The 22,381-nt window shown below is 39.5% G+C and overlaps 1 protein-coding gene across 8 annotated transcripts in view; it reads left to right on the forward strand.

Moving 5' to 3' along the window:
• FBXW11 (F-box and WD repeat domain containing 11) overlaps positions 1–22,381 on the forward strand; it is a 144,863-nt gene that overhangs the window by 77,650 nt on the left and 44,832 nt on the right. For 5 of the 8 annotated variants that reach the window (XM_074390255.1, XM_074390256.1, XM_010346654.3 and 2 more), the window contains 2 exons: positions 10,272–10,334; positions 14,127–14,352. In XM_074390255.1, coding sequence (XP_074246356.1) covers positions 10,272–10,334; positions 14,127–14,352 — 289 coding nt within the window. The remainder of the gene's footprint in view (positions 1–10,271; positions 10,335–14,126; positions 14,353–22,381) is intronic. The other 3 variants (XM_074390257.1, XM_003936153.4, XM_003936151.3) reach the window with 1 other exon arrangement.

Raw genomic sequence — 22,381 nt, forward strand, 5'->3', positions numbered from 1 at the left:
TGGGCTTCATCCAGAACCAGCAGCTGGGTCTTCAGGCTTCAGGCTGTTTTTAGCTTGAAGGTGGGGTTTCACTGGAGACCCACCCGTTTCCGCCTAGGATTTGGTTTGCCTCCTGCTGCTATCACGTGTGTATGTGTTATGCCTATATATTCAGGAAAATTGCTGCCATTTTTAATTGTAAGATATTAATTATAAGAAACATCTCTTTCAGAGATGTTAAAATGTGAAAAAAATGCATCGTAGAATTGAAGTAGATGATATAATATGTGCTCTATTCTATGTAAGTTTTTTAAGTTTTTTTTTTAAATGCTGGTTATCCCTTAAATTGATATTTAAAACTATAATGGATTGCAGTCTCTAACTGGAAAAACAGGGACTTAAATTTTAAAAATATGAATCTTAATTTCTGTTTTACTTAAAAATCAATAAAGATGAATTTTAAATGAAAATGTACAAAGTAAAATAAAAATTTTAGGTGTGGAAGAGCATCTTTATGACATTAGGAGAGAAAAGATTTCTTGAGCAAGACACAGAAAGCATAAATAATAAAGGAAGGCTGGGCGCGGTGGCTCACGCCTGTAATCCTAGCACTTTGGGAGGCCAAGGTGGGTGGATCACCTGAGGTCAGGAGTTCAAGACCAGCCTGGCCATCATCCCCATCTTAAATAATAATAATAATATAATAATAATAATGGAAATAATTAATATATTAAACATCATTAAAATTCTGTTTATCAAAAGACACCATTAAGAGAATGAAAAGTTAAGCCACAGATTGGGAGAAGACCTTTGTAATAATATATTTGAGAAAGAAGTTCATTCTAGTATATATATAAAATTTCTAGAAATCAGTAAGAAAAAGTCTAACCAAAAATTGGTTAAAAGCTTTGTTATCCAGACTGGGTGTGGTGATTCAGCCTGTAATTCCAGCACTTTGGGAGGCTGAGGTGGGCAGATCACTTGAAGCCAGGAGTTCAAGACCAGCCTGGACAACATGACGAAACCATCTCTACTAAAAGTACAAAAATTAGCCTGGCATCGTGGTGCACGCCTGTAGTCCCAGCTACTTGGGAGGCTGAGGCACGAGAATTGCTTGAACCTGGGAGGTGGAGGTTGCAGTGAGCTGGGATCATGCCACTGTACTCCAGCCTAGGTGACAGAGCGAGACTCTGACACACACACACACACACACACACACACACACACACACCACACACACACACACACACCACACACCACACCACACACACCACACACACACACCACACCACACACACACACACACACACACACACACACACACACACACGTGATTGGTGATGATGAAAAGAAAAATGTTCTTCTACATTCATTCTTTCAGATGTTTGTAGTATTATTTCAGTAGAACTACAATTTAGATTAATTAGAAGAAAACTCACTGCACTAAAATAATCCATTTAACAGTAGTTTTAATCAAACTCTCAGTGGATTTAAAATTTATTCGTAGTTTACATTTTTATGAGATGGCAGAAAGAAAATAACTGGTATGTTCCTATATCTTAGCATTTGTCTGGAGGAAGGAGATTTCCAGTCAAGTTGTTTGGTGGTGATTGCGTTAATGTATATACATATATGGCTTGCTTTCTTCTGAATTGCCGTATTTGTATGAGAGATAGGGATTGCTGTTTTGGACAAACTTATCTCTTCTTTTTCAAAATGAATGCTTCCAAAAAAAAAAAAAAAAAATCAAAATGAATGCTTCTGGCTTTCTAGTGGTTTTAATTCCCAGCAATGTGTTGGCAAGATTTAGGCTTTAGAGGCCTCGGTGTAGGTAACAATAACAATAAAAAGGCATTTGGTTTGCCTTTGCCAGTCATCGTTCTATGTATTTATCTTTGGAATTCACAGCAAATAGTAATTGGTAGAATATATTTGGATTTTTCTGCTTGGCCTAATCTTAAGTGTGTAATAATATCTTCCTGATTTCTAACTATATTTGGGATTTGTTTTTGTGACCTAGGATGGTATATCAGGTTTTACAAAATGCTCCATGGAAAATTGAGAATAATATATAGTCTTTTATGGATAGAAAGTTTGAGATAGATTTAGTAAATTAAGCCCTTCTTCCCCCCCACCCCCAATTTATTTATTTATTTCTTCCTTCCTTCCTTCCTTCCTTCCTTTCTTTCTTGTCTTCTTCATCTATCAAAGCTGGAATGGTATTTAAAAAATAAAATTTCCAACTTTTCCCCTTTATGTACTGTTGATTGGTGTGGTGGCTTACACCTGTAATCCCAGCGACTTGGGAGGCTGAGATAGGAGGATGACTTGAGCCTGTGCAACATGGCAAGACCCTGTCTCTAAAAAATTTAAAAAAATTATTTGGGCGTTACGGTGTGAGCCTGTAAGTTCTAGCTGCTCAGGAGGCTGCGGTGGGAGGATTGCTTGAGTCCAGGAGTTCGAGACTGTAGTAAGCTACATGCCTCTGTACTCCAGCCTGGGTGAATCATGCCTCTGTACTCCAGCCTGGGTGACAAAGTAGAACCCCGACTCTTTAAAAAATAAAAAAAGCACTCTTCTTTTTCAACTTTGCTTTTCAGAAATTTAAAACATAGCTATTATTTTAAATAATTAATTAAATAATAAATACTGCTGCCCTTGCAATTAAGACCCTTGCTTTCCTTTTAATTTTAAATTTTCTGCTATGTTTTTGCTCATTTCTTTTAGCCTTTTTTGTATGAATTTGTTATTATGCTTACCTTTGTGTATATGGGGGTCTCCTCAATTCAGCTTTGTTTTATTAAAACATACTGGTTGCAGTTTATTGAATTGATTTCATAGGCCAAAACCAACAGTTGGAAAACACCCAAGACATATTTTTCTCTATGGAAAGTACATTGATTTCTGGATAGAACAGACTTAGGTCTGAATCTTGTGTCTCTCATTTACTAGCTGTGTGACTCTTGACTGTCAGTTACTTACTGCAGAATTTGCAGCATTTTTAAAGTAGGAAATTGATTCCTCATATAACTCTCAAAGTAGGGAATTTTGCAATTGAAATATATTCTGTGTTAGTTTGTGGCTCCTACTGGCAAACATATATTATTGCTAAGAGCCTGTTGTACCTATACATAAACTAAATGAAAATGGAGGCTGGGTCCTTGGAACCAGCTTACCACTTCTATTGATTAGTATGAAAGTGAGAAGGGAGGGTGTGCAGAAGAGATTCTAAGATTATTGAAATGCTGTGAAGAAAGAATGAATTCTGGGTGGTAGCTGAGATTCCATAGCAGATGCACTATTGCTGTGCTAAATTACCCAGTTGATGGAAACATCTTGACAAGTTTTCAAGTCACAATACTGTGTGCTTTTTTGTTTGTTTGTTTTGGAATAATGATGCAATGGGGTAAAATTTCTTAGGCTTTGTTTGTTTGTTTGTTTGTTTTTATGTAGAATTCAATTTCAGAACTGTAATTTACATCTGGGCTACCTAGAATGCATTTATTTGCCTGGGTGAGGCCTTTTTGTATCGGGGTTGCAATGTTCATGAAAATGCACAGATAACAAGGAAAGTTACTTTTGCTAACCTGTTCATCATATTAAAAAACCACACTATATGTATTTTCAGTTATTTTTTATTTTGTTTATTATTACTACTTTTTTTTTTTTTTTATAGAGATGAAGTTTGCTCTGTTGCCTGGGCTGGAGTACATTGGCAAAATCTTAGCTTATTGCAGCATCAAACTTCTGAGATCCTCTCACCTTAGCCTCCTGAGTAGTTAGGAGGCTTGGCTTATTTTTACATATTTTAAGAGATGGAGTCTGTGTTGTGCAGGATGGTCTCAAACTCCTTGCCACAGGCTATCCTTCTACCTTGGCCTGGGATTACAGGAGTGAGCCACTGTGCTCAGCCCTTGAGTTTTTTTTTTTTTTTTTTTTTTTTAATAGCAGTGTTTGGAATTTGATTATTCTTTCCATCCTCTTTCAGTGAACATATTTGTGATGAGTGATATGAAATTTCCAAATCTGACTCTGAGGGTAAAAAATTTGGCTTCCATAAGAGAATTTTCTATTCTTGCCATCACCACTTGTTTCTGTGACCTTATATACAGAATGAGTATCCCTTATCTGCCTGGGGCCAAAAATGTTTCTGATTTTAGAAAGTAAACTGGTTGGAGACCTGATTAATTGAACTAACCAGACAACCATCCAAACCAGGTGTCCCCAAACTTTTTACACAGGGGGCCAGTTCACTGTCCCTCAGACCGTTGGAGGGCAGCCACATACTGTGCTCCTCTAACTGACCACCAGTGAAAGAGGTGCCCCTTCCTGAAGTGCGGCGGGGGGCCACAGTTTGGGGATGCCTGATTCAAACCAATCATCCTTAGAATGGAAACTTATACTACTTCCAGTTATGCTCAGAATTCAGTTTATGAAGACAGAGTAACTGTTTGTGCCTGGGTTTTCTTTACTTTCTTCTTCTTCTTCTTTTTTTTTTTTTTTTTTTTTGAGACAGAGTCTCACTTTGTCTCGGAGGGTAGAGTGCAGTGGCACCATCTCGGCTCACTGCAACCTCCGCCTCCTGGGTTAAAGTGATTTTCCTGCCTCAGCCTCCCAAGTAGCTGGGACTACAGGTGCATGCCATCATGCACAGCTAATTTTTGAATTTTTAGTAGTGATGGGGTTTTACCATGTTGGCCAGGCTGGTCTTGAACTACTGACCTCATAATCTGCTCACTTTGACCTCCCAATGTGCTGGAATTACAGGTGTGAGCCACCGTGCCAGCAATAATTTTTGAGCAGCGATAGATCAAAATTACTTTGAGAACTTGAAAGAAAAACACATGTATAGGCTCCTTCTGTTCCATGGTCAGCCATATGTATATATATATATATATATATATATGGCTTCATGTTATTTATAGTCCTTATTCACACCCCAAGTCCATGGACCTCTAGTAAAGAATCACTGATAACCATGGTTTCCAAATACGAATTTAATGGCAAGCAGGACATACCCCCGAATTTAGAAATCAACATACTCCATGAATTGCCCTACCATGGTGAGGTCAGGGTGTATGTGAAGAGCATGGCAGACTGTCACAGGGGCCAAGGAAAGATGCCTATGGAGAAAGAAGGGCCAGGCTTGAGATGGTAGTGCTTTCGTATATTCTCCCACAGCACGAGTGTAGGTTTTCAAGTGGAGAGAGTGATTTAGCCCACTTCCTTGGGACACTTGGCAATCTGGAGACATTTTTGATTCTCACAGTCGGAGGTGTGGGATTCTCCTGGTATAGGTACTGGCCAAGGATGCTGCTAACATTCTGTAATGCACACCACACCCCACAGAACAAAGAAATATCCATCTCAGAATGTCAAAGTATTAATATTTGGTCTGCCCGAGAGACTGACTGCTTCTTCCTAGATTGTATCTTTGATTGGTAGTAGTATCAGAATAATAGGAGGGTCTGCATTTTAATCTGTTTATATGTGATGGTCCTTGGTAGACATAAGAGGAGAGAAATGATGAGAAGGGTAGAAACTAGACTGGTTGGTATTTCAAGTAACTTTTCCTTCTCCTAAGTATTGGAGATTTAAAGAGGATTTCAACTCTCAGGTTGGCCATGGTTTTACATGAGAGTTTAGATGCAGGGAATGACCTTTCTTTTCTCTTGGGAAACTCATTGTTTTTTCTTACTTCACCCTTGAACCTGTGACCTTTTGTCTCTTGCCTTTAAAGAATAAAATTCACAGTGAAAATAAATTATGGCTTCCGTAAGAGAATTTTCTATTCCTGCCATCACCACTTATTTCTACGACCCTATATATGGAATGAGTATCCCTTATCTGCCTGGGACCAAAAGTGTTACTGATTTTGGAAGTGTTCAGATTTTAGAATATCTGTATTATACTTTTGGAATTAGGATTTTTGCATGTGGGATGTTCAACCTGTAGCAGGCTGAGAAGATGGGGAATAGGAGGGGACAGTATTTTATTTACCAACGTGGGTGTTTCCTTTGTTTTCCAAAAGTATTTGGTGAAAAGGGAGGAAGGAATTATGCCAGGCTATTGTTGTAGTCCAGTGTTTGCCAGTATGTGCTGAGCTATTATTAATAAAGATTATTATAAAAGGGGCACTGTCCATGTCCAACAAACTTGGGAAAGTTGGATTAAATGTATTTAACCTAATTTTTAAATAATAGTATATTATAGAGCCGTTCGTATCCTAATGGAGTGTATTGTAACCTCTGAGAGACAGATATATCTATATCTATGTAGATATATAAAATATATATATCTGAATATATACATTTATGCATACACACACAGAGTGAGAGAGAGCGTGCGCTCTAGAGTATAAGGACACGTATAGCATTTCTCAAACCTAATTAGACTCTTGGATGCTTTTTCCTCCAGGCATCTTTTGTGTCGCCTGGAATCCTCTTTGAAACTGATCCTCTGGTCGGTGTAGCTTGAGAGCAGCATTTTCCCTTTGGTGTCTTCTCCTGAAACCTTTATTACAGAAGTTGAAATGTATGTAGGATGGGAGAACTATTCCAGCACCCATGCTTTATTAAAAACAGTTTTATTAAATTGTATGTCTAGCCCTTTTATGAAGCCTTAGAGAATAGTTGGTATTTTCTTCAGGGGATTGTTTCCTTCTCAACTGTTGAAGTAAGCATCATTTCTCTGTTTTGCAATCAATGAAGAATGAAATTTTCTCACTGTAGAGATAGTTGTTTCTTGTGTAGTGTACAGGGACATCTGACATTTCTTGTGTTTCCTTCTTAAGTAAAGAAGGAAAGGTCTTAGGTCACAATAGCTCTGGAGGATTCTGGCTCTTATATTTCATAAGCTTTTAGTTTAAGACGTATATACATCCTTCATATGTTTCCTCTGCAATACCTGGAGACATGAGGTGGGGACTTGTCGTGGACCGTCCGGGACAGGTAGGCAAGAGGCAAGGTCTCTCGACCTGCAAGAGGGTCCCAATACCTGGAAGAGGGAGTACGCCTGGAAAATTAATAAAGACAGAGAGAAAGTGAGGCGTCTGGAGGGCTGATAGGCTGTGCCTAAACAGCAAATTTTATTTTTCAAAGGTTAGGAATAAATACACTTTCTTGGCTCTGGTTTCAGAAGGAATGGTATCAGCTCCTCTTTGTATCATAGCAAGAGGAAATGCAAATGTATGCCTCACATGGCCTATACAATAAAGAAGTCAGATATGCAATCAGTGGTTGTAAAAAGTAACAGAATTTCCTGTAATCACAAAGTTTGTTTGCATCCAAACATTATTCACAAAGCTTGTTTACATCCAAACATTATTCACAAAACTTGTTTACATCCAAACATTATTCCTCCTGGCTACAGGTATCTCTGGTTTGACCTTGTTTTAGAACTGAGATGTGAAAAGGTTTTCTGATTTTGCTCATCAGAATATCTTTTAATCAGATTCTCCTTTGTCTGCTCCTGACTCAACTTAACTCATCTTCCCCATTCAGGGGTCTCTGAGTCAGAAATCAAAGCCATCCCTTATCTAGGGTACAAGGCAGTCAGGTAAGGTTTAAGGCTTATTCTTAAAGAGTCATAAAAAGGTTAAAAGCAGGAACCGGTTGCCGGCAGGGGGTCACTCGGTCTAGCAGCAAGGCATAGTTTTAGGCCCAAAGGATATTGTGGTTGATATTAGAAACTGATCATTCATCTTTCAGTTCCTATATTTCCGGATAGCTCGACTGCCTCCAGTAGGAAACTGTGTTTGGTATCAAACTCACCGTATAGTGAGACTCAACGCCTTTTGGGGGTCTCACACAGGAATGTTCCCCACAGGGACTGACTTCTCATCTCTCTTACATTTAATTCCTCATTCCTTACCATGCTCTACCTTTCATGTTTCCAGCCATTCTTTCTCCTTACCACTCTTAGAACACAGACATTGTAACTACCAAACTCAGGGGATGGGGTACTGAGTCACTGCTCCCCCTTTGTTTATTCCCCTGAGAAACATGCTGGCTTTAAACCCTTAGGTCCCTTCAAGATAGCAGTAAAAAGGAGATTATGTGGAGAGACCTTCAGAAATACTTTGTTTCCCTGTTCTTCATCCCATTCAGGATTACTTATTGCTTTCAGGACTCCAGCCCTGTTTTGGACCCTTGGACACACTGCCTTTCTCTCTAGCTCATGCTTGGTTTTTACATAGAGCCTCCACCCAGCTCTCTCTCTTTCTCATTGTGGACCTTGGTGCTGTGAGATTTATAGGATTCTACTGAGAAAGTCAGGTGATTTTCCCCACAGGCAGCCATCTGGAGCCATCCTGTCCACATCTCTGAAATCAGAAAAGCTTAAGAAGAAAACACAGGGGAAAAGTAGCATCTTCAAATCAGAGTCAAGTAATGTTTTTGGGAATACCCATTATGCACAAAGCATTATACAGGGTAGTCTCCATCCCCACAACAGCTCTGTGTTTGTATTTGTTCCAGGGCTAAAAGAACTTGCTCAAGCTCACACACATACACATTGAGTGAGTGACCAAATCAGGAATCCAACTTCTCTTTGACTTCAAAGCCTCTGGCTTTCCTACCCCATCATACTGCATCCCTGATCAGAGCCAGTTGTGTGACCCGTAGAGTGGCTAGTGTTCACTGTTGATTCTTATGTCTTTTCCCATATGGATTGTTTGGAAATACTGGGTAAATAGTTCAAAAATTTTAGGACTTGAAGAACATAAACGAAAGATAGGGAAAATTTGAGAGAGGCTTATTCCTTAAAGGCGATAAACAGGATCTTATAAACACTGATAACCTAAATAGCTCTTTTTTTTTTTTTTTTGAGACTGAGTTTCGCTCTTGTTAACCCAGGCTGAAGTGCAATGGCACGACCTCCGCCTCCTGGGTTCAGGCAATTCTCCTGCCTCAGCCTCCTGAGTAGCTGGGATTACAGACAGGCACGTGCCACCATGCCCACCTAATTTTTTTGTGTTTTTAGTAGAGACGGGGTTTCACCAGGATGGTCTCGATCTCTTGACCTCGTGATCCACCTGCCTCGGCCTCCCAAAGTGCTGGGATTACAAGCTTGAGCCACCGCACCCGGCCTTTTTTTTTTTTTTTGAGATGGAGTTTCACTCTTGTTACCCAGGCTGGAGTGCAATGGCGCGATCTCCACTCACCGCAACCTCCGCCTCCTGGGTTCAGGCAATTCTCCTGCCTCAGCCTCCCGAGTAGCTGGGATTACAGGCACACGCCACCATGCCCAGCTAATTTTTTGTATTTTTAGTAGAGACGGGGTTTCACCATGTTGACCAGGATGGTCTCGATCTCTTGACCTCGTGATCCACCCACCTCGGCCTCCCAAAGTGCTGGGATTACAGGCTTGAGCCACCGTGCCCGGCCTAAATAGCTCTATAGTATCCTTCTGAATAATGCTGTGAGATAAATGTTGCTTAAATTTTATACCCCCATCTTACAATTTTAGGTTTAGGAATCTTAGAGAGACTGCTATCCATAAATGAGTTGTTAATCTTTTCAGAGCACAACTAGACCACTTCCCCTTCTCATTAAGTTTCCATTTAGCCATTAGGTGGGAGCTTCAAAAGGGAAAATCCAATCATGTATAATCTCTAGTTAATGGGCATCTATTGAGCGACTAGGTCACCAGAAAGAATAATTACACAGTACCTCTTTGTGCGGTAAACACAAAAATCAAAAGCTAATGCATTCCCAAGGCAAGCCAGATTGTTACTGGCTAACAGCATACTCTTCTTCAGGGAGAAAGTTGGGGCACCCACCGTGCTTGCTAGGGAAGATTGCAAAGCCATTCCAGAAAAACAAGGCTATCAAGGGAGGAAAGGCGAAGGCAGGGGGCCTTCCAAGGCTTTGCTACTTCTAATTGCTGATTCCTTGGGGTTCATTACTGAATAGCAGACCTTTTAGTAAATGTTTTGTGCAATTATTGGAAACTTCATGGGTCTTTGGAATTTCTTGCCATAAGTGAAAAAAATAGTGATGTCTGAGGTCGAGCTTCAGCCTGACTCCCACAATTTTAGCCTTTTTTCTGAGCACACCCAACCTTTGAAAATAATGACTTTATGTTTGCTTTTGTCTAACCACTAACTCCATTGATTTGTGAAAGATGAGCAGCTCTCCCTTGATTCTATGGCATGTGTTAGCCACAAGGCCAAATAGTTCTTGGGTTTGTGTTGGTACACTTGTAGTTTGAGTTTTCAAAATTATTTCTTATAGTTATTTAGGATTTGCAGAACTTGGTATAATTCAAATAACCTGTTTTTCCCCCCTTAGAACACTTCAGTTATGGAAGATCAAAATGAAGATGAGTCCCCAAAGAAAAATACCCTTTGGCAGGTAGGAGTGGCGGCGCGCAGATGAGATGGCGACTGACTTACTGTAGATAAGCTGCTCCCTCAGTGGTGTCCTAGGTGGAATCGAGAGCCAAGCATCTTTGTTTTATTTTGTGCAGTTTTGCTAGTTTCAGAATCCACCCCAATTTATTTTCATTTCCTTAGGGAATTGCCATTACAAATATACTAAAGAATTTTGGAGTTTCCACAAAGATTCTGAAGTGGCTGTAGCCTAAAATGTTCTGTCTGTGGCCTCTGTGTAAGCCAAAGACGGACAGTGATGGCATCCTTTGTCACCAGAATGGCACCGTGCCACACACCAGTGAATACATGAATGGCCTTTTCTCCTTTTGCTCTGGACCTTCACTCTTCTCTCCCATTTCCCTGTCCTTTTAAGCTCATCTCCTTCTCTCTTGGCTCTGTTGTAAGGTTTGCCAGTTTTCTTTCCAATTCCTGAGAGAGATTTTTTTTTTTTTTTTTTTTTTTTGGTGAGTGGTCGGGGGTGTGGGGAGCAAGCAAAGTTTCATAATTTGGTGTTTTATCAACCGTCATGGTACACATGGCTTTCCCCTTCATGACGATAGGATTAAAAGCAACAGAAATCTAAATCCAAAGATGATAATTTAAGAATAAGTTCTCTGGGTTCATTTGATTTGAAACTAAAAAGGTAGATTAGTTAGCAGGAACAAAGTGCACCCTACCCATTTAAGATGAAATGAAGCAAAGCAAAACAATGCTAGGAAGAGCTTGCTGGGCTGAGCATGTGGTTGGAAATAGAATATCGAAAATGTGCTATAGAATAGTGCATATGCCAGTAGTTTCTTTTTAACATTGTGTGCAGACTGAATTTTGTACCCTCCTTCAGGTTTATTATTTTGCAGTGGGATGCTCTTTATTTACTGTGTGTGTGTTTTTTTTTTAGTTGGCAGTGGTTCTTAACACTTTAGCTTTCAGTTTTTCTTTCATCTATCTTCCAGTCAACTAGCTAATAGTTATACAAGCACTCTAGGGAGGCTAGATGATTAGGAATCTGCCTGTAAATAAAATAACACTTTGGCTTATCAAATGAATTAATGCCTATGAAAGTACTTTGTAAATTATAAAGCAGAATACAAATAAAGTTGTTATCATTCTATTTAACCTGTTATGAACCATTATTTTGGCAAGTTATTTGAAATAAAATATAGAAATAAAGGGGGAAGAAAGCATACTTAGTTTCCTTTCTTAAGGTAAGGCACTTTTGAGATTTTAATGTATATCCTTTACTGTTTCATGGTATGTTCCCCTTGTCATAAATTACTGTAATCATAATGCTTTATAAAATCCTGGATCTTGCCTTTTGTTTCGTAATATTATTTTATAAGCATGTTCTATTGTTATAAAAAATACTGCTTTTTTTTTTTTTTTTTTTTTTTTGAGATGGAGTTTCGCTCTTGTTTCCCAGGCTGGAGTGCAATGGCGCGATCTCGGCTCACCGCAGCCTCCGCCTCCTGGGTTCAGGCAATTCTCCTGCCTCAGCCTCCTGAGTAGCTGGGATTACAGGCACGTGCCACCATGCCCAGCTAATTTTTGTATTTTTTTTAGTAGAGACAGGGTTTCACTATGTTGACCAGGACGGTCTCCATCTCTTGACCTCGTGATCCACCCGCCTCAGCCTCCCAAAGTGCTGGGATTACAGGCTTGAGCCACCGCGCCCGGCTGCTTTTTTTTTTTTTTTTTTCTTTTTTTAAACAGAGTCTTGATCTGCTTCCCAAGCTGAAGTGCAGTGGCACAATCTCGACTCACTGCAACCTCTGCCTCCCAGATTCAAGCATTTCCTGCCTCAGCCTCCCAAGTAGCTGAGATTACAGGCGCCTGCCACCATGCCTGGCTAATTTTTTGGGTATTTTTAGTAGAAACGGGGTTTCACCATGTTGGCCAGGCTGGTTTCGAACTCATGACCTTAAGTGATCCAGCCACCTTGGCTTCCCAAAGTGTTGGGATTACAGGCGTGAGCCACCATGCCTGACCAAAGTATGACTTTATAAGTTAATTTTAGTGGCTTACATTATAGCTCTTAATGTTGATGTGTTAGAATTTGTTTTGTTAGACAGTTGCCTATAATTGAGCAGTTATTTCTAACTTTATTATATTGTGTTGGACATCCTTATGCTTAAAGCAGCATAGATGCCCCTTATTACTGCCAATATGCATCACAGCTAAGACTTTTCACTTCATCTCTGTTTTGAACTCTTAGTTTTTGAGTCTGTTTAGACTCAAATGTCTTACTACTATAAGCAAAATTGAAAAATCCTTGTTCAATGCTTCCCCCTGGTGGTACCTGGTGGCACTGAGCTTCTCCTCATCCAATATATGAGGGAAGAAACGTTCCTAGACAATGGGGTGGTAAGATAAATTGAGTGGAAGATAGATGCCTTCCCATCTTATAACTCTAAATATGGACGTAAGAACTTCAGACATGAAATTTATAAGATTTTTTGTCAAGGAAGACTGAAGACTCCTTTGGATATTTAAGAGGATGTCTTCTTTGGGATGGGTGTAGTCTACTTTAAGTTTGGGGACATACTGATAGTGAAAGCTCTTGGTTCTTTCTATGCAAGACTCCTGAGATAAGTCCTAATGGAATTAATATGTATTTGTAATTCACCTCTTCAGACCTTAGAATTATCCTTTGTGTTATTTTTTTTCTGGTATTATGTATGAGAAGGCTATCAGAAGAGTGAGACAGATTGCTTGACTAATATTTGACAAAAGTATTGAGTTTATTTTGTTTTTAGACAGGGACGTTACTGTGCCTCATAGTAGTTGTGGTTTGAGTCTAGTGACTGAGATTATTTTTAATGTTACTGTCCAGATGCAGTGTATGTAGTTTCAGTTTTAAAAAATACATACTGGTTTTATGTAAGGACATGTATAAAGATTTGATGAGAAATGCATTGTTAGTTTAAGTCTGTGAGTTGTCCATAAACCACCCATGTAAGGATGCAGAACTTTTCAGGTATACATGTTTATTTGCCTTGGGTCACTTTCCGCGGAGGTAATTAAAAGAAGGATGGGAAAGTCTAAACTGTTTTGCCAGATTAATAGCCCTGGGAAACAGTATGGAGGAGATTGAAACTGTTGGGTAAAATGAAGCTTTTTGGATTGAATTGATTTCAGGTTTCAACACAACACAGTTTATCTTTGTTATATAGATCAGTGCTTCTCAACATGTGGTCCCTAAATACTTGGGCTCCACTCCAGACCAATAAAACCAGGACCTCTAGGGTGAGACCCAGCAACCTGTGTGTTTAACAACCCCTCTTGTTATTCTGAGGCTAGCTCAAGTATGAGAACCATTAGCGTAGATGTACATAGCATTAACTTTCAACCTTGAGGAAGTAAAACAAACTGTTAATAATCAATCAGTTGCCACTTTGCCAAGTTGAGCAGTTTCTCTAAGATGGTTATCTCCAGCATTGGTTCACGGTTGGAGATAACTCATCTATATCCTGTGTATAGAGATACCCAGTATGTATCTTTGGAGCATCATCTTATAATAAGCTTTGGAAGATGATGATTTAAAGTGCCTTTTACAAATAGCTGTAACTTTGGCATTTCTTGTAGTGACTAATTTGAGGACACATAGCCTGAATACATTTTTAACTACCGAATGAATTAATAAAAGAATGAGTTTGGCTTTTGGGTAAAAGTGGCATTTTAAGATTAAATGCACAGGGTGAAAAATGTTTCTAATGAAATATTAACTAGATTTCTGTCCTCATTAAACTAATGATTTTTTATTTTTCTAAAATAGATAAGTAATGGAACATCATCTGTGATCGTCTCCAGAAAGAGGCCATCAGAAGGAAACTATCAAAAAGAAAAAGACTTGTGTATTAAATATTTTGACCAGTGGTCTGAATCAGATCAAGTGGAATTTGTGGAACATCTTATTTCACGAATGTGTCATTATCAGCATGGACATATTAACTCTTACCTGAAGCCCATGTTGCAGCGGGACTTTATTACCGCTTTACCAGGTAACTGTATTTGTCTTTTGATTCAAAAGCTGAGCAGTGGAAGAATGCCCAGCCCAAGGACCTAGGTGGAGCTGGGTGGATATTTATGAAATGAATGAATGAGTACTGTGTGAGGCAGCATTTCTTTGGGACACATACTTTAATATACGGAACTTGAGGAATTATAATTTAGTATCTAGGAAATACAGTGAGTGTCTTTAATAGCATTCATTATTAGTCATAACTGTTACTTCATTTCGTTTGTTGAATGAGTTGATGATATGCTTTTTATTTTGATGTAGTTTAGAGTGTGCACTTTGCCTTTGTATGTAATTTTAAAAAACATGGCACTCTTTCTCCTTCAAACATAGTTTGTATGTTTGTCCCAAAGTTTAGGACATTCATTCATATCTGAAGTGACTCTTAAGGAATGGCAAAAATATATTGGGAAAACTGCTAGCATGTCTTACTATATTTCTCAAAGCCGGTTTCTGCATTCTCTCCCTCACTACCCTCTTCGCATATATGTCTCATACACACATAGGTGTGTACACACACACACACACACACACACACATCTGGTTAAATTTATTTTGATTTTTAAAAGTAGACTTTATATTTTTAGAGCAGTTTGAGGTTGAGAGCAAACTGGAAGGGAGAATGCAGAGAATTCCCATATTCACAGAGCCTGTTCCCTCAGCCTGCTCCACTGTCAGCATCTCACAGCAGAGCAGTGCATTTATTACAGTTCATGAACCTACACTGACACATCATTATTACCCCAAATTCATAGCTTACATTAGGGTTTACTTTTGCTGTTATGTATTTTGTTGGTTTGGGCAAATGTATAATGACATATATCTACTATAAGAGTTCCTACAGAATGGTTTCACCATGCTCCACCTTTTCATTCCCCTTTGATTTTTAAAAAATAATTTAAAATTTGCCCTGTTCTGTACCACCTTTTAATTGTTTCTTAACAAGGTGATGTCTTGCTATGTGTACTAGGCTGGTCTCGAACTCGAGTGTTCCTTCTGCCTCAGCCTCCTGAGTAGGTGGTACTACAGACACGCACCACTGTGCCCGGCTCTCCTTTGAATTTTGATTGGTCATGAATTTTTTTCTGTTTCTACTTTTAAAAAGATTCTCAATTTAAATTTGTCTTGGGTGAGATACAGAGATTTCACTCCTGTAGAGAATGCTGGCCAGAATGTTATCCTCTGTGTGGCCAGTGTAGTGTGGTGGTTAAAATTGCCATGTTTTCAGAATAAGCCTGGAAGTAGCCAGGGATGAGCCAGTACCATTGCCACAGCCCTACCCCTTGTCAGAGTTACAGGATAGCTGCTTAAACAGTAGCTCCTCCCTTACCCTGTCTGTGATTTTAGAACATCAGGACTCCATGTTCTAAGTACTTCCAAACCAAACAAGAGCCAAGCTCAGGTCTCAGGCCTGAAACCTGGGGCTGCAAATTGACAAGCCAGCTTCTGATTTCTAATGTCTCGTCCCGAGCTTGTAAGTTTACCTCCTACAGTGGAAGTTTGAAGGATATTTGGGAGTTGGCTTAGAAAAATCTCACACTGCGTCCTTTTTATGCTGAAGTGTAGGATGACTTGCACATTTCTTCCATTAGAATCTTTAGAAAAGCAAGATATGAACCCTCTGTTTCTAGAATTGTACTATTTAATTGCTGAAGGTGATCTTAGCCATCACTTAGTCCTGTTTTTCATTGTGTAGATTAGGAAGCCAAGGAGAAATTAATTGGGTGAGATACCCAGAATCATACATCTTGGTTCTGGTGGTGGTGGTGTGAATGATGGTAGGGGTTGCTTCAAAAATTAGTACAAAGGCTAAGGAAAATTCCTTAAATCGGCCCCGGGTATTGAATGTAAGGATTACAACTCAATTCAGTAATACTTTTAATTATGAGGGAGAGATGCAGGGAGGGAGAGAGGGAGACACGCTTTTGATGGTATGAGAGGGAGTTGTAGGTGAATAGAAGTAAGGTGAGGCATGTACACATGGTGCAGTTTCTCTATATGTACAGGGCTGGAACTCAGAAACCGATGGAATCAGGCTGCATCTCACACCAACAAAAGACAGTCGTTTTTTAAGTTGGCAGTAGTATTTTATTCCTCCTAAGTGTTTTTAATTGATGAGATGATGCCTTCATTTTTCTCAAGCAATTTCATTTATTATTTGTTTTCCACTGTTTTGGTTTTATTTTCTTCCCTGTAATTTGTTCCTGAAAACATTTTAGAGTGCCAGGGAACTCACTTTATATTTGCAGAGTAGCCACAAGGTGGCACTGTTGAAGTTCTCTTGATTTGCAGAGTACAGTTCAGCAGCAGCTCCCCATTGGGGAGTGTACAGCCTCGGAGAAGCAGCAGAACAGATGAACATGTGTTATGTATATAAATATGGTTAGTATAATTGTATACAATTCAGTTTTCATTACAGTGAATGTTAAGGCATTGTCCATATCTCTGTTAAAGTGGAATTTTGTGGTATTGAATATTACATGAAATGAATGGACCATTGGCTGGGACATGGAAATACTTTTGTTAAAATACTATTTGTTTTAACAGGACTTGATCTGAACATATATACATATGTCAATATATATCATACATATGTATCTAATGGCTGAGGACAAGCTGACCAAGTCGATTGTGTCAGTTAGTATCTAGTAGAGCTAGATTAAACATGGCATTAGTTCTTAACACAGACTCTGCCTTAAGAGCATCACAGGAGAAACAGGTCCATGTCCATGGTGATACTTAGACTTAATAATGTGTGGGGCAACTTACCAATCATTATACTAATTAGGTGTTTAGTTTTTTCTGTATATCATCTTGATGGTGAGTTTTTGCTCTGTTGAAGTTGACGGTGAACGTATGACTTCATTTGATTGTGAAAACCATTAATTCTGTAAAAATTATCTATAATTTTAGCTTTTAAATGCTTGCTGTGAATATCATACCTGTCAGTATAGGGAAAATGGAAAATGTTTGTGGTCTCTGGCTCCTTTTGGCTCAGTGGAAAAAGTGATAATTATGATACGCCTTTCTAAAAATCATAGTAAATGTTTAGTCTGCAATGTCAATTTCTGCAGGCTGAGTTTGTGGTTTGTAAGAACTGTCGTTAATGGGAAAATTCATACTATATAAAGTAGAGAAAGATTGTACTTCAAAGAGGACGATAAGCATTGGTGATCTGTTTGTTGAGGTGTCTAAGCAATTAAGAATTTCGCAATACTTGGCTTTCAGGCCCTGGTTTATTCAATTCTCTTATCACCAAGAAAGGATGATAAACCATTATGGACTGTAAATGTGGCAGACTAGATTAAAGGTCCTAGGAGATGTGGAAGAACCAGAGTATAGACAAGGCTTTAGGTTGGGCACACGGCCAGAGATGCAGCGTGACAGTGGGGAGAGCATGGGTGCTGGATTCACACAGGCCCTTGGTTTGAATCCTACGCTTGCACTTTGTAGCCGTGTGATCCCACTTTTTGGAGGCTCAGTTTCCTCATCTGTGTGGGAATAATAGTAATAGTTAATTGCATGAGGATTAATGATAATGTGTTATGCCTGGCATCTATTGGGTATTCTGAGGATGGCAGCTTAAAAAAGAACCCAGAGAGGCAGGAAACACCTGCTTCTCCAGAGGTGGTAAGATTTATTGCTAGGAAATTTTAATTATTCACCAACTGATTTCCGAATTGATTCATCCTGACATCATATAGGTGTGTATGTCACTTTGTTTTTTTGTTTCCTGGGTGTTTTATGGAAAAAGATGTTAGACTTTGTGACCTGAGCTGCTTTTTACTTCATTTCTGTCTGAATCCTTAGATTGGTGTTTTCCAAGTGAAAGGCATCCATGGAGGGACTGTTGCTGTTAGCAATTGCATTGTTTTCTTTTAAAATGTTTAGAACTTCAGATTTTCCAACTAGATTTGTGACTAGTGAGGGAGAAGGGATAGCAGGGGTGGGTGGGAAAGGAAGTTTCTTTGCAGCTGCTCTTTGAAATGCATTTCTAAAATAGTAAAAGTTTTTGTAATTGTGTGATCTAAGCAGCTGTGTTAAAACTGGTTGTAGTCAAGGACATTGAATTGACATTTGAGTTTCATTTTGATACAGTGTTGTTTACATATTGAGCTTTGAAATTTGTGCCTTTTAATTGTTTTAATTTATTATTGAAAATTTTCCAGACTTTCATCTGGTTCCTGTAATTAGCAACAGCAGCATGTCTTCAGCACTGTGTGCAAAGTGTTACGCCCTCAAACGGCCAGGCGCGGTGGCTCATGCCTGTAATCCTAGCACTTTGGGAGGCCAAGGTGGGTGGATCACCTGAGGTCAGGAGTTCAAGACTAGCCTGGCCATCATGGTGAAACCCCATCTTTAAAAGATTAAAAAAAAAAAAATTAAAAATAATAAGGCCGGGCGCGGTGGCTCAAGCCTGTAATCCCAGCATTTTGGGAGGCCGAGGCGGGTGGATCACGAGGTCAAGAGATCGAGACCATCCTGGTCAACATGGTGAAACCCCGTCTCTACTAAAAATACAAAAAAAATTAGCTGGGCATGGTGGTGCGTGCCTGTAATCCCAGCTACTCAGGAGGCTGAGGCAGGAGAATTGCCTGAACCCGGGAGGCGGAGGTTGCGGTGAGCCGAGATGGCGCCATTGCACTCCAGCCTGGGTAACAAGAGCGAAACTCCGTCTCAAAAAAAAAAAAAAAAAAAAAAAAAAAAAGGTGTTATGGCCTCAATTTTCTGAGGCTGTAATGTGTCCTCTTGTTGCCTTGGGAAGAGGGGTGGTGGTGGGAGATGGGGGAGTCTCAGCATGATAGAGTAATGAGAGCCAGACACAGGTACTTCAAAAATGCTTAGTTTTAACACCTCAAAGCACTTTTTAGCCCAGGCAAATGGACCACCTTGTTCAGTAACCTTTGTCCTGAATAGCCTTGAAACCAGAAGGTTATATGGTCTGCATGGCTCCTGAGGGTGGCTACTCTATGGTGCCTGAATAGAGATTGTGTGATTCCTGTTCTTCTCAAAACATTTAAGGGGATATGAGACTTACACCAAGAAAATAGACGGGCTTAACTTTTTGCTAGAGGAGACGTGTAATAGTTTTTCTGCAGAAAGTAACAAGCAGATTATTCTGTAGCGGCCCTATCCATTGATCTCCACTAAGGGGATTTTGGGGAGAAGAGAACAAAGACTGACATTTCTTGAGTGAACCTGTTATGTATCTGGCTTCTTATTTATGCTGTCTTATTAACCTTCCCAATAAGACTGGGAGATTCCCTCTGTATAAAATAAGGGCATTTACAGTACCTATCTCAGAAGGTTCTTGTGCAGATTATGTGACATGATTTATGTCAGACATTTAATATCATTCTGATATTATGGAAAACTGAGATCCTAAAAGAAAAACTGATTTGCTTAAGGTCACACAGCTAGCAATTGACAGAACTGAGTTTCAACCCGGTTTATCTGGCTTTACAGGCAATATGTGCTCCACAAGACTAAGCTTGCTGCCTCAGAGAAGTATGAAGTGCATTTAAAGTATTAGTCAAAGGAAATGGGTCATCTCAAATATCACTTAATTGGACTGATGACATTTGAAAGAAAAAATAAGTATTAGTAAGGGATTTATTTATGTAAAAACTCATCGATAGCCTAGTTGTGAGCAACTGAGGTGGGGATTAAAGAGGACTAAAAGGGGTATCATTGCTTTAAACCAATCGTTCTCAACATTTCAGCGTTATCTTAAAAATACAGATTCCTGGGCCTTACCATCTAGAGGTTCTGATTTAGTAGGTCAGGAGAAGATTGGGGGAATCTTCTCTTTGTTGCTGTTGTTTTGAAAATCAGTAACCCTAAGTTGAGTCAGAGATAACCGCACAGCCTCATAGACCACCCATATAGGTGGAAGGTTTGGGTGCTGCTTTGCCATCACAGATGATGGGGATATTGCAGGCTTTGAGGCCTGAAAAGGCAAGTACCTAATGCATTCTTATTATTTATTTATAAAGACAGAGTCTTGCACTGTTACCGAGGCTGGAGTGCAGTGGCGCGATTTCCACTCATTGCAGCCTCCATCTCCTGGGTTCAAGTGATTCTCGTGCCTTATCTTCCAAGCAGTTGGGATTACAGGCGTGTACCACCATGGCTAATTTTTGTATTTTTAGTAGAGGTGGAGTTTTGCCATGTTGGCCAGGCTGGTCTTGAACTGCTAGGCTCAAGCGGTTCGGCCGCCTCAGCCTTCCAAAGTCCTGGGATTACAAATGTGAACCACTGCACCGGCCCCTAATGCATCCTTTTCTTGCTGTTTGTTTCACCTCTGAGAGAGGAGAGGGTTCTAGAGGGGGAAGTAGTTAGGGATGTGTTTATAACCAATTAGGAGAATTTGGGTTAATGATACAGAAATAATATAAACCTTTAAAAGTTCTGAGCCTGGGCAACATAGTGAGACCTTGTCTCTACTTTAAAAAAAAAATTTTTTTTTTATTAGCCTGGCATGGTAGTGCACACTTGTAGTCCCAGCTATTAGGGAGGCTAAGGCAGGAGGATTACTTGATTCTGGAAGGTTGAGGCTGTAGTGAGCCAAACATGTCACTGCACTCTAGCCTGGGCAACAGAGCGAGATGTTGTAATTAGCTATGTTCTGATATTAAGTGTAGAAACAAGATAAGGAAGATAAGTACCTTATTAGAAAGATTGAAAGAGCTAAGTTTGTTAGTCCGTAACTAGAGACGCTGAACAAAAATGTGATTAGGGCTGTAAGATTCTGCAGTTTGAGATTCTGATGAATAATTTGCCAATCCTAGTGATGCAGAGGCAGAAGTAGAACCCCATGTGATTATCCTTGGATTTCCCTGATTTTAAGTAAACATAGAAGATGGAAGAGAGGCAGCCAGGTGCAGTGGCTCATGCCTGTAATCCCAGCACTTCAAAGGCCAAGGCAGGAGGATTGTTTGAGACCATCGGGCAATACAGTGAGACCTCATCTCTACAAATAAAAAAGTTAGCTGAATGTGGGGGGCATGTGCCTGTAGTCCTAGTTACTTGGGAGGTTGAGGTGGGAGGATTGCTTGAATCCAGGAGTTTAAGGTGGCAGTGAGCCATGATTCTGCCACTGTACTCCAACTTGGGTGATAGAGTGAGTCCCTGTGAACCTTTGAGAATGGTACCAAGAAGATCAAACCCCGGATAATGTAAAATTGTCCAAAATGTTGAAGAATTGAAGACAAAATAATTAATTATTTGGACAAAATTATGAAGAATGAAGGGATCGTGTGGTCAGCTAGATAGCATAGTGATAATAGAAAGAAACAACATATTTTAATTCTCATGAATATAACACCCCCCCCCCCCAAGAATAATGGCTTTAAAACAAAGGATTGAAAAGTAATATTTGAGAAAGTTGTGAAGATACTTCAGAATCACGTAGCTCCTGTAAACAAGTAAGCCTAAATACATTGTATGCCTAGATGGTGGCAAAACCTGTGGTTGTAATTTTTGGAATTGTAGAACATTGTGAAGTAATTGAAAACCAGTAGACAGAACTGTTGGGTACAGTTGTGTCCTGTACAGCTTGTCCAGTTGTACATGGCAGTCTTGCATGATAGCACCAGAGATGATTATGAGCAGACATCCTGGAATTAAGAACTCGAGAAGGTGTTTTCAGGGGATTTAGCTATTGAACTTGATGTTGCACTTCAGCAGAATTCTTAGATGAGTTTCAAAGGCTAATCATCCTCTGAAAGATTGTGTATGGTTGTGTAAACCCAGAAGGATGTATACAGAATGTTAAAAGTTGTTCCTGTCTCTGGGAAATGGGGTTTAGAGTCTTAAAAATTTTTGCGCATCTACACTTTATAATTTTTCTATAATGAATGTGAACTAGATATATTTAAAAGGGATACAGAGCAGCTAGTGTCAACATGTAAGTGAAAAATTGCATTACAACTTTATGTAGTAAACCCCAGCATGGGAACATGAAAAGCAGGTATACCGAACTCACCTTATTTCCTTTTTGTATAAAATTT

The sequence above is a fragment of the Saimiri boliviensis genome, chromosome 20 (assembly GCF_048565385.1).
Source record: "Saimiri boliviensis isolate mSaiBol1 chromosome 20, mSaiBol1.pri, whole genome shotgun sequence".
Lineage (NCBI taxonomy): Eukaryota > Metazoa > Chordata > Mammalia > Primates > Cebidae > Saimiri > Saimiri boliviensis.